Below are 13,537 nucleotides of genomic sequence, written 5' to 3'. Positions count from 1 at the left end.
TGCCACTGAGTACTCATGTAGATCAATATTTCTCTTTTCAACCCCCTTAATCGCAACATAAATAAGAAGATCAATTTATTATTTACTAATACTAAAGTTACGCCAAATTATTTATCAATTTTGAAGTTAAGAGACACACTTCAGTTTTTAAGAATTATTCAAACCATGTGCTCTGAAAATCAAAAATGACCAATAGGTTTCTATTTTAGACATTTCCAATTTGCATTTTTCTAGAAACTGCCAAATGTGCTTTCACTTGGGGAAAGATGCATGAGAAGACACAGAATATTCACTGTAATACAGTGTGAGATAGGGAGGATACCAAACTGCTCAATCTGAATTAGCCATCAAACACCTTCAGAGGTTTCGTCTCTCACTTACATAAAAACCTTGGGTTATTTCTGATCCATGCTTTTGTTCTCTTTTCATCTTGACAGGCACTCAAGACTTCCATTTAAATCCCAGTAACTTTAAGTTGCATCTCTTGTAACAAAAGTCTTTGCTGTATTAGAAGTGAGAATATGTAAGTTTAAACAGAGAAATTAGTTCCAACTCAAAGCAAATGCAAAGTACATTTGGAAAAGACAGGAAAAAGATTGAATGGAGTGATCAACAGGAGCTTAAAGTAACATTTGAGAAAATGTGGGTAGGTAAGGGATTAGAAGAATTTTGAAAGGCTTTGCTTTAGGGCCAAGTAAAAAGGAGCTGGTGCAGCATAGTTCCTGTCATCACAAATTACTTTGCTCACAGTTTGTAACTGATTATCTTTGAAATTTAGTTTCTCTAAGTCCTCTGTGCTAACCTTAGCACTGACATTCTCTACTCTTGCCTTTGAAATGAACGAAATAAAACTTTATTTACTGTTTCTGGAGACTTAGTCTAATCTTAATTGATCTTAGCGATTACTGTTTATTCCTTGTGCTTCAAACCATATTTAACATGGAAGTGAAGAACAGCAGCAACTATTAAATGAAATGTGCATAAAAAATATATTTTTAGATGTTCCAAAAAGCAGTAACACCTTTTCATGCCTCATTAATTATTGTCTGCTTTAGATGAGTCAAGTTGTGAGCATTCAGCCTGAAATACTAAGGTATAAGAAATTACTTATCAAGCAAAGATCATTTGAGTACAGGTACCACTCCGTTAAGTGTTAGGGCTGGGGCTGCAGGGTTTAACTGAAATAAATCATAACAACACACAGCACTCCTTTGATGCTTCAGGGACATTCTCCAATCCTACCCTTGTCAGTCATAGAAATTGTTGAAAAAATATGAAACTAATAAAAAGTAGTAATAAAAAGTATTTAAAGTATTTTCCATTATACTATCCAGCAAGGACCTATCCCATTTTTCATGAGTGATGCTATGTAATAGACACAGGCCTTCTAGCAGTAGCAGTCTTTCATATTATGTCTAAATTCTGCCTCTGGGTGGTCAGGCAGGCTTTTAAGAAAGATTATTAGGTCTTGTTCTGTTCTTACACCAGTGCCAAGGTCTGGGAATGGATTTCAGAAGGCCAACTTTGGGCTGTAGAAAAGGCATTAAGGAAAGATGGGTTTAGAGTCTTAGAGTCTAAGAAAAATGGGGGTCAGTGCAGGACATGAGGCCCTCATTTCATACCTGAGAGGAAAACAAGAATTAATTATTTTCTTGTTGGTATTGCTGATAGTAGAAAGCCAAGAGTTTGCAATGTAGAAGTTAAAAATGTCAATTTTCAGAGTAGGTGTAGTTTTTAAATTGAAAAAAAATTAAAATAAGGAATGCTAAAAAAACAGATAAATCATCTTATCTCTAAGCTATTGTGGTGGGTTGGTTTCAGGTTGCAGCCAAACTCCCTCCCAGCCTCTCATTCAGTTCCCCATTTGGCCAGTTGGGGCAGGGAGGGGAACAAGAACAACATGGGTGGAATGCTCATGGGTCAAGAAAAAGATCACTTATCAGTTACTGTCATGTGCGAAAACAGTCCTGACTTGGGGAAAAGTAATCTACTGCCAATTTTTAAGATGTATATATACATAACTGCTGGTTTGAGTATTTGCAAAGAAAATCAAAACAACAAAAAAGAATTAAAACACTGATGGAAAACATGCTCCTCTTGCTTTCTGAGGCTTGGCTTCACTCCACACCCCTCCCCCACCCCTTATTATCACAGCAGGTGACAGTCCCATCAGTGAGGCAGCTAATGGCTTAAAGGGATGACAGACTCAGTTGTGCCCTGTGGTGGGTCCTTTGGAGCCCTCTGGAACCAACTGTGGCCAGCATGGGGCAACTGCTGGTCTCTCCTCACAGAGGCCCCTGCAGCCCCCCTGCTACCAAAACTTCGCCACCTATACCCAATCCAGCTGTCTACTTTACAGCTGAAGATACATGCAGCTGAAGTGGGAAATCAGAGCCTCCACCTTGTCCTGAACTGAAAAACAGGAGTCCTCAAAACATCTACCAACAGTGGTCATATTCAGCCTTTCAAAATGAGAGTCTGGGTAAATCTCAACCATCTGAAACATCAGTTCCAGCTTAGAAACTGTTTTGCTGTTCTCTTCATACCTCCAGCAAAGCACCAAGGATGCTTTATGTTAATACTTTGGTGTCAGCAAAGAACCTTTAGGAACAACTTCAGACTATCTTATCAAGGGCTTCTGTTTATTTAGGTGGAGTGTTTTTGGGTACACACCAATATCCTCACTGATGAGGATGTGACCATCATCCAAATATGCTTGGTAAGGTTGCACTGGGAAGTGCGTGATGATGCGGTCAGTGTAATTTATGGAAGATGGACAGGATTTCCAAACAGAGACTGGAGTGCTGCAGGTATTCCAGCTGTGGGAATGCTGTACAGCTGCATCCAGAACCAGCACACTGCACTGCTGGCAAAAAACCCATGCTCTTTTCTGCTGTTTTGCTGTGAAAATGCATGAACACAGCACAAATGTGGTGGTGTGGCTTTACCTTGACTTTCAGTTCCACACATCAGGGACAGGGAACCAGAGACAAACTGTGGCACCTCACTGGGGAGCCGGTGGTGGGGATTATAGCTTGGGCTGTTATTTTTTCCAAGCCAAAGCCATTTGGCATGGAGGCATGCCCTCAGAGTGTCTTCTAGCACAGGCATATCATGGCTTGCGGTGTAAAAACAATTTGCATTGGTGGGGAGGATGGTATGTGCAGGCTTTGGAAAATCTCAGCATAGATGTAACTTCAGGAATGTGATATAGCACGTAGAGCACAAGGCAGAAATCAGAAACATTCCACTGGGTTTTTGAGCATTTTTCCCTGTTAACATGGTAAAAGATGTAATGAGGTTGTAACTGCAATTGTTCTTTCTTATGTTATGATTTTGTCATGCCCCACATTGAGATTTATAATTGTAATACAAGCATATAATGCCATGTAATGCAGTTCTCCTTATTGTATTTGCAACTTTATTTTTCAATCGGTTTACAAGTGTTTACATAAAAACTAAATATGTCGTTAGTTTCAAGACTTTTATTGAGAAACTATGCCATAAAATAAAGCTTTTCAAAGTACTTTTTTATTTTAAATATTTATTAATCATTTTTTAAAAATCTGTGTCTCTGCTTTAGTGAGTCTCTTGCAATCGTTGTTCTCTGTTAAAGGTAATATAACAGGATTATGCAGGATTTAAAAATCTCCAGCTGATTATATTTTGTTTCCCCAAGTTCACAGCAGGCAAGTTTCATACTACTGGGGCTGTTGTTTTTGTTCGTATGCCAGTGCACAATTTCTTTTTTCTGAATATAAAGTATGTAGCCTTTAACAGATTATAAGCATATCATTTAAAGTTATAGCATTTCAAGTTATTCTATACTAGGACACTGTTTAAACTTTGGAAACCAATTTTCTGTCAGGGAGTTTCCTGGCTGTTGCTCTTAATCAAAGTAATTTTGAAAGACTTGTATCTATGCGATAGTAGCTGTTTGGCTCTAGGTTATATGAAGATGATTTTGAAATGGTTTTGATTAACAGCCCTGTTCAGGAAATTCATATCTGCAAAAACTGAATTTTAGTAGGTCTGAAGGACCAACAAGAGTTAGATATTGAACAAGGGAAAGAAGACGATTTAAATGTCATGGAATCTGGACACAGAGACTTCAGTGTACAACACGATCTCTGCCTAACCTGTGCCTGGAAACATTAAGGAGCAGTAACATCAAAACTGTTATGATTAAATGTCTCCTCTCCCCATTTTTTAGAAAACTTACATGTAAGTTCAAAGTTTTTGCTCTTTTTTTTAATCTGCGTAGTGATTGTTATGATACAGGGGAATGATGGTTTTTGATTGATAAAAGTGACCAAACATTCAAAACTTGTCTCAACTACTTCTAATATATACAGCAAATTCATAACTTCTGTCTTTATCCAGTGATTTTTAATGTCTGATTTCTTTTTTGTCTTGCTACTGCCGGAAGGTACATCTTACTACAGTAGGTGGACAAATAGTGCATCTCCAGAAATGTAAGCTTTCTTCCTAACAAGACTTCATGTAGAAGTGCCTTTCCATTAGTAGTTTTAGTTTAACCTTCTATAACTTAATTATATTTAATTCTTTGAAAGTGTATTCAAACCAAGGTGTGTAAGTGCGTAAATACATTTATTTTATTCTGCAATTTGTTTCAAATATAGTTTACTGCTAAAAGCACAAACCAAATTTTTGTGTGTCTATGATGTGATGTTTCAAAGTAGTTTAGGAAAAGTCTGATAATATCTGTATGGTTTGTGGAGTTTCTGTGAGTACTCTTGTTCTAGAAACATAGGTTTAAAATGGTGGCTAATGTCACTAACCATCTCCTTGCTGTTGCAGGCAGCCACATCACATATTGCCTTCAGAAACAGGTCAAATTCCTGATTATAAACTGCTCATGGGTTTTGCTCTCCTTTCTATAAATGTGCATTCCAAAACTTCATTACTCTGATGATTCAAAAGGTTTTAATTTCTGATCTATTAATGGCTGTTTATTCTTGTGCTTATTTTGTCAGTTAATCTCGACTTGGGGCTTTTCTTGAAAGTAAATAACTATATGTTTTATACCCTTTATCACACTGAACTAAGGAAGTCCAGCTCTTCTACTGTTGTGATCAAAGTTACATGCTAACCTGCAGCAGCTTGTAGACATGTAGTTTTAAATTCATATGCAAGCTGCATTGTTTTTAAAACACCCATCTCAGCAGTTATAGGCTGAAAATGCACTTCTTTGGCTTTACCACTATAGCATAGGATTTGAGGGAGGTGCAGTCACAATCCCAAGTCAAGACAGTGAAATAGATGGGGTACCAAATCACCAGTACATGCAAGTTTTGAATCAGTGTGTGAAGCAGTACAAGGTGTTTGAACATTTGGGGTTAATACAAATTAATTCCTGCTTGATTAAAATAAAAAATTGGCAGGGTAGACATTAATATTTCTGAGGAATTAGTGAGACTTTTCACCATGCTAGTACCTAACTAATTTTATACTTGAATTTACATGGATGTGATCTTTCACTCTGATAAGCAAAATGCCACCAACCACATATATATACATCAAGTATCACAGCAGTTAATTCTTTAGGTCGTTATTTACCACAGTGAAATCTAAGACTGTAAGTAAATATTTGTGCTTTGTGAGCAGGTCAACCAAAGCTGAGTATTTCCAAGTGAGATTCACAACAGCCAGTTAACCAAGCAGGGAACTTCCTGCCTACACATCTGCTGCTACTGGACATGCACTTGGGCATAGCAATGACACATGGAGCCATTCTTCCTTGACTGGAAGAACATTCACAGTAAAGATGCCACCTGATTTAGGAAGCAGCTGAAATAACTTTGAGATAATACAACTAGATTTAGATTAAATAGTGTGCCCAAATCCTTTATTTTATTTTTCCTTTTCTTTTTTTTAATTGACACTAGCTGCTCAGTATTTTTGGTGGCATGGCTGAGACCAAAGTGTCCTCATTCTTTAGGAAGTAATGCTAATCATTAGTGTAAAGTGTCACGTACTAAGAATATGACACTTTGTGATTTTTGCAGTGAATTGTGGCATCTTCACTGCAGAGGAGTTACAACGGATGAAACGAGAAACTGGCCAGTGATTAAGGCACTTTCCTAATCCCACTTCCCATTGTTGCAGGACCCCTCAGACTGAAAGACCCTGGTCCTTCAAGTTGAGTGCTCCACTCACCAGTCTATGCCTAGGAAGTCACAAACATCAACATGATTGCTGCTGTTTTAAGGTGGTGGGGGGAAGACACAGCTGTGCTCAGCTTTACTGTGTCATTATCCCCACGCAACAATTCCCGATTGTGGGCAGTAAGTTATGGGATGCACCTTTCTGAAAGGCTAAATCCATTACCAGGATTCAAAGCGGGACAAGATAGGTCCCAACATCTTAATAGCTAACGGGCAACAGATCCCTTCTTGGACCATTTGCTGTTCTAAATCTCTCTCTAAGGCACCATACTCTGCCCAAAACTGGGGAAAATATTGCTGGATTTTACTTTGAGGCCTGGGTTCATAAGTGCTCACCACCTCTGTTATTCAGTCTAGTTCATCATACCTAATTGATCCTCATGCTTGAGGATTTTGGGGCAAAGACTCCACTGAACTGCACAGTAGTTAAAATTCGGTTGTTAGTACACTTGAAAAGCTTACTTTCAGTGCCTAATTTATTTTTGCCTTTTCTAAAGTCCGGCACCTATATATAATCTCTGGTTATATGACAATTTGTTTTCTTCTACTTAAAAAAAAAAGTATAGATTTTGAGAAGACCACGTATTTTTCCTGCTGCCCCTAGATTGAATGTAAGCAAAAAGCACTATTTTCTATATTGACACAGGTAGCATGCTTTTATCAGCCTTCAAATATGTGTTCAGAATCAATAAATACAAATATTTAAGTAGAATGGGATATTTAAGAGTGTACATGCCAGGGGTATTTTAATTACATATGATGAGTTTATTCTATGTAATTATAAAGATGTGTTTATACCCAATCTTTGGCCTCCTGAGATTAAGGAAAACTGAAATGTGTACTGCTGCATCTTCAGGGTCAAATTATTTTGTATGGTATAAACCAGAAATTACATTTTTCAGCTAAATGCAAAATTTGGCTTTTAGCAAATTGTAATTAAGAATTGTTTATCTGATTTAGGAGGTGGTAGAAAGAAGGTATTTATTTTCCTCCACTTGCCAAAAGGTGATCCTACTTACAAAATTTGCTGAGATTGTCCAAGAAAGTGTGTAAAATCCTCATCCATCACCGACAGCCCCTGGTCAGGGAATGACAGTGCAGTAAATATCTTCAGCAGCTGCCTTTTAATGTACAAGCTGTTTTCGGTGGGAATTTTCAGCACTCACATAAAACACACTGTCATGAGTGACTGCCTGTGCTCCAAAGTCATTACTGTTGGGATGATGGAACATCTTTCAGCGAATAACCAAAAAACTTTAAATGTCATGTCAAGTTTGTTGAAGCCGTTTTCAAGCCTTGCTCAAGGTTATATGAATATTGGGCATGCCTGTTTTTAAAAAAGTTTGAAAACTAATCTGTGCGAGGGACCACTCAGATGCTGGTTTTGAGAACAGTCACTTGGTTGGAGCAGGGGGACAAAGAGCAAATCTGTCTGTTAACATATATCGATCCAGCAAAGCTCCTGGTTTTTAACTGAGTGGAACTTCTTGTGACAGTCAATGCCAATAATGTCTTGCAAAAAAGTAGCAAGTTATGCAAATTCTTAAAATTACTTAATTGTCTAAAAATCACAAAGGAAAGAAGAATTATTACAATGGATTATTGAATAGAAGAAGATTTTTTTAATACATTTTAAAATTTGAACAACTAAAAAATAGGTAGAAAATGTAATCAACCACGGAAAACTTTGGAAGACACTGAGAAGTGCTGAGTTTTCTGTTTTCTCTTTGACTCCAGTTAGAAAGGAGGACCCTGTCAGGCTTTGTGTGTGATTTTGTATGAAATATAGATGCTAATCTAATGAAGTCATGTGAAGTCTGTATCACTTCCAAGGGACCAAGCCCACTGCTTTTGAAGTGCTAATATTTTTTGTCTTGCATCCTTGGCAATCATTACCCCTTCTAGTATGTCATCTGCATGCAAAATTTTGTCTGATCAAGAGGCCTCTTTATATTACAAAATATTGAAACTGAATATTTTAATAGTTAAAGGAGGTTTATTTGTTTTATCTTCTGCAGAGAACCAGAAAGGACAACTAGAGAAGTCATGTTCACACCACAGTATCAGTTTAAACTTGACAAGAAGCCCAGTCACCAAAGAGGTTACGTGTGATGTGGAAACAAGTTCTTCTGCAGTGTGGAACAAGGCTGTTGGGAGAAAGGAAGCCTGTCACGGAGAAGGCAACAAAGACAAGAAAATAGATCGTATCGGGTCTCCTTCTAAGGGAGAAGCCATTCCAGAAGTAGATGCTCTCCTAGCAAGACTACGAGCACTATAGAATAATAATATAAGGGATTAAATCGAAGCTTAAAACCAAGCTATAATGGCCTACATCTTTAAAGATGTGATAATTTTCTATTATTGACATTACATACTTCTGAGTTCCCAGCTTCTCTATGGATGAATACTCTACTTCTAAACTGTTTGCAAGACCATAGAAAATGATACTACAGTTTTGCGTAATTGCAAGATGATTCTTATTATGTTTTTACTTACTGAGCGTACAAAAATTATCAAAAGAAACAAATACTAAATTATTCCAAGGCACAATCCTTTTAGTGGACAAACTGCTGACCACATGTTTTGAGAGCTTCTCACAATAGGGATATCTTTAAAACATTGTGAAATTATCATGCCTGGGAATAAGAGTCAGTAAATAACATCAAAGGTATTATATTTTCTGCTGCAATTGCTATACATAAGAGGTTTTAGCACCTAAAAAGTCCTTCTTGTAGCATCCTTTGCAATTATAGTAATAGGAAATATGTATTATATAAATCAGCCATGTTCCAGTTTGAGTTCATCAAAGAGCACCAAAGCTTTCTGCATTATGTATGTATTTACAAAATGGAAATCCATGGACAGTAGACAGAGTCTATGCAAATAATATACTTTATGTGTGATTAATATATCACCGCTGTTAAGCTTAGTTATGATTATTATATCAAAATAATATATAACATTTCTGTGATTGCAAGGTTTTGCAATTGTGTCCATAGTGGGGGAAAATGTCTTCAGAGTTATTTACCAGTGTAATTTTTTTATCTTTTCACATGTGAGTTAATATGTTTCTATAAAAGGAACATGTAATGGAAAAGGTTTTTACAACTGGTTGTTCACAAGCTCATTTTCCAGTAGCCCATAAAGTCGTATTTGCTGGCACAATAGGAATCTTGCACATAATTGCATCTCTTCTATCGCATTGTCATTGTACATTGTTACATGTTTGCTATCCTATTTATTAATTGCACATCGTAAAGAATCACTACCTATTTTACCTAGTAGGAAGCTACGATTAGTATCTTTGCTCCGTTATTTAAAGCGTCCTTATTATAAGAGAGTATTATGTATCTAATATCTTTCTTCTAAATTACTCTATTTTTCTTTACAAAATGCTGAAAAATATGTCTTTCAGTAAGAGTCAGTTACATGAAACCAGTATTTCAATGCTCCAGTACTTTTTATATCTTTAACGTTGCCTTCGTACTTCCTGCACTAGACATTAATAAAGTTAATTAGAACTTGGAAGCTGGGCCTGTTAATACATACTGCATGGAGGGATTTTCAGCTGTCATGGGAATCAATCTCATTTTTCTGAGGCTGTTGTAACTGTCATTATACACTCTAATTATATTTCCCGCCTTAGCTGAAAAAAATAAGAGGCATAAACAGAAAGATGCAGAGAAAACCTGGCAGACAGTCATTTCTTCAGCTCTCCTTGCAAACAATGGGCAAAGCTGTCATGCAAGGGCTACCTTTGGTAACTTGAAGTTGCGTAGAGTAACCACAGAATTGGGGCTTAATGCACCTTTAGTGGATGGGTAGAAATACTACTACTAGTAGTTGTTCCACTAAGGTCGTCTGCACCTCAGCTATTAAGACTTACTACCCCCGTTTACAGGATGAGGTTCAAATTACTATCTGCGAAGTACAGTATGCTTGACTAAAAAAAAAAAGTGTCTCAAACACAAAGAAAATGTATGTTAAAGAAAAAATAAAATAGCCATTCACTGGATGTCCTCCGTTGCTGAGAACGTGCTAAAATAAAAGGGGTAGGAGTGGAGAACTGTCTCTGAAATACTAGCAGGATGACTTACCAAGTGAAGTTGGAAGTACAACTTTATTTTCCTGAACACAGTAAACTTTTTCATTCGAATTAGTGGATAATAGTCCACAAGAGAAAACTGACAGTCCAGGACAGTACTGTGTAGTTGATCGAGCAAAGAAAAGTTACAAAACTGTCTATATACTGAAAATTTCAATGGACAAAATGCTACTAGCAGCCTAGCGTCTTCTGATTTTAAAATAAATATTTACAATTAAATTATGGATCTTAAGCTACCTCTTCCTACATTTTGAGAAGCTTTTAGAAAAGTATTCAGGGCTTTTAATCTTTCTAAGATATTCTGTTTCTGAATTAATACTTTCAAGCAGCTGTCAAGTTAATTCACTGTTTATTTTGTATAACTAGGAGAATGAAAAAGCCATACAACTTGTTAGAATTCATGTAAATACAGCATGTAATTTTTTTCCCTTTAAGTATTTCTTTGCACCGTCATTACTTAATGTATTCAGAGTTCAAGTACCCAGTCCAGGTGAAGTACACAGTAAGTTTTCTTTCTACTTTTCATCTTTCTTTAACTTCCATTAGAAGTAAACAAATACACAGTACATTTTTGTCAGGAAAAAACATGCTTGTAGTACCTGATGAGTTCAGGTAAACAAAAGTTTGGAAGTATTACATTTGTATTCTATTTCTATGCTTTTATGTTTTTATTAAAGTATAAAGCTCAACTTCTAAATTATATGGAGTAAATTGCTGTAATAAATTTTAAAATTATTTCATTTATTCAATTTAAAAATTGAAGTTAATCCAATCTAAAAATACTTAGGGTAGACTTTTAATGATGGGTGCTAGTTATCTTTAGTAAGCCATCTTTTAGTAAGTATCAAGTCTATTCTGTGAGCTGAGGGTTTGAGGACGCTTCACATACTGTGCAAAACCCTGTCTTTCTGTAATTCACTCCTGAAAATTAAATCCTTATGAAAAGAGTTTCTGGATGTCTTCAAACATCTCTGTTCGGATAAAAGCGTTTGAAATAATCTTGGAGGTACATTCCACTGCTCCTTCTGTCCCTGGGCAGCAGACACAAGGCACGAACACCCCTGGCTTTTCTTACCGGTGAAACTGTGAAGGTCTAACACATCTTTTTTTGATTTGTCACGCTCATTTTGGATGACTTTTCATTTCACTCAGTAGAAGGATTTTGATTACTACCTCAATTTTTACTCTCTATATACACTGTATTATTCATGGTGGTGGTCTAAATTCATATGCAGCGTTCTAATGTTTTGACCTTATCAAGATAAGAACCTTTGCGATCAGTCTCTTCAAGGTGCACGCAACCAAGCCTGACACCGGGCTTATGGACCGTGGGTAATGTACTAGTCCCTGTGAACCCAGAAGGAAAAATGATGGTAGCAACTTTATTACAAACTACTACAAGAGCACCAGGAGGTGGTGGCTGCCGTGAGTTGTGATACTGCACTAGGACCAGCAACCTGAAAAAATTGTGGCTGCTTTTGGTTCCCCATTAATTACAGCAACATTACTGCTTAGGAGACTGAAAAGACCACAGGTTGAAAAAAAAATCCGAGATGCAGTTGTTATAAACAGCTTTCCTCCAAAACATAACTTTCCTTGTTTTACTTCATGTGACCAATCCTCACCGTGGCCCATCCAAAGTGACACTTTCCAGAACTGAACGAGTTAATGCTGAGCAGCCTGAGGTACTGCAGCTCTCCAAGCTTATATAATAAATGCTGAAAAAATAAGGCATTTACTGCTAACACTTTTTCCGCATCCATTTCTAATGAACAGGACCAAATTAAAATTTTTACACTAATCTTTCCAAGACTTAAAATACTTGGTAAGTTTAAAACAAATGGACAACAAGAAGGGGTTGATAAACCCAAAGCTATGGCACCTAAAACATTATAATAAGCAACCAGGGTCAAGTGAAAGAGCTCGGAAAAAAAGCAATTACATGACAACATTGTTTTCTCCAGAACAAAATAAAGCATTACTATACCATTTTCTATTTTTTTAATGTGATGTCTGGACTTTACACAACTGAGCTGCAGCAGAAAAATAACTTCATTTAGAAGTTTTGGGGAACCGTTTGTCTAGTTTATGAAATAAAAATTATTTGACCAATTCCAGATTGTATCAGCTTTCAGTCTGATTTTATGCCAACATGCCTATATGTAAGAAATTCTAAAGTTAGTCTCTGCTATTAAATTAACTACTCCGCCAACTAATCAATTTGATTTAAATTTTTTTGGCACATGAAGCAAACACATTTTCTTCCTTTCCAAATGCACTTTCTACATTGTACTGTTGTGTCTTTTACCTGAAGTATTAACATCAGGTCTATACATCTCACCGTAAAACCATGTTGATAAAGGATTCTGGTCACTCTGACACCAATGAGGAATAAACAAGAGGTGGTTCAGGTACAATTTTTCTCTCACTGCCAGTTACAGAAGTAGCCATTATTTCATGTTAGCTGAGTACATTTTAAACGCCCTTATACTTTTGTTTCAGTAATGCAGCTTTTTTGTGATCCATGCAATGGCATACACTGAAGAATTATTAATGTAAATATTTTCCAGCAACATACCAAAAATTCACAGAGCTTGCATGCAACATCAGTCCCAGATACCACAGGAGGCATAACACTTGAATGTAATCCAAACAGAGGCAGATAAGGTATTTCACTCCACCAAAATAAAACAGCTTCTTTCATCTAAATGAGCTTATTCCACTGCTAATACCAGAATTGTGTGTATTTTGAGAGGGTAATATACCCCTATTTTTAAATCTGCGTTGTATTAGCCAGAAAAATAAGCTATTGGAAAGACAGAAGTGCAGAGACTGGGAATCAGAGCTGATTAATGTGCTGCCTGATTTCACTTCTGGGACCTGAAATTGCATCTAGTGCAGAATGAAGCAACTGGGGCGGGGGGTTGGGAGGGAACAGTCTCATCTGACATCCTTAAAGGTCATGAAGGAAACGATGGTGGGTGATCCATAGTTGGTATGGCCACAGGTGTCTTGTCTATTCAAAGACATATATCAGAATATCCTCAGAATAGCAATGCTGCTGGGCTGTGAGTTCTCGAAGCCCTAGAATGAATAAAGGGAAGCAAAAGCCTGACAGAGATAAATACGAGCTTCCATAAAACCTGAGAATATTTTAATCTTAAATCCAAGTATCAGTCCTGCTCCTGTGCACTTGGATAGCTAAAGAGCATGAGGAAAGAGTCCACATCATGGTCATGCCTCT

General features: G+C 36.9%; 1 protein-coding gene across 4 annotated transcripts in view; it reads left to right on the top strand.

The window, feature by feature from the left end:
* The window catches only part of DIAPH3 (diaphanous related formin 3), a 226,432-nt gene extending 215,439 nt beyond the window's left edge, over positions 1-10,993 (top strand). For 3 of the 4 annotated variants that reach the window (XM_071805977.1, XM_071805982.1, XM_071805973.1), the window contains one exon: positions 8,207-10,993. In XM_071805977.1, coding sequence (XP_071662078.1) covers positions 8,207-8,466 — 260 coding nt within the window. In that variant the 3' untranslated portion in view covers positions 8,467-10,993. Of the gene's footprint in view, positions 1-6,129; positions 6,309-8,206 lie in introns of all 4 variants that reach the window. The other variant, XR_011738190.1, reaches the window with a different exon arrangement.
* Positions 10,994-13,537: the final 2,544 nt, after the last annotated feature.

The sequence above is a fragment of the Patagioenas fasciata genome, chromosome 1, assembly GCF_037038585.1.
Source record: "Patagioenas fasciata isolate bPatFas1 chromosome 1, bPatFas1.hap1, whole genome shotgun sequence".
NCBI lineage: Eukaryota > Metazoa > Chordata > Aves > Columbiformes > Columbidae > Patagioenas > Patagioenas fasciata.
The sequence above is the reverse complement of the archived record's forward strand: the minus strand, read 5'-3'. Positions and strand labels throughout refer to the sequence as shown.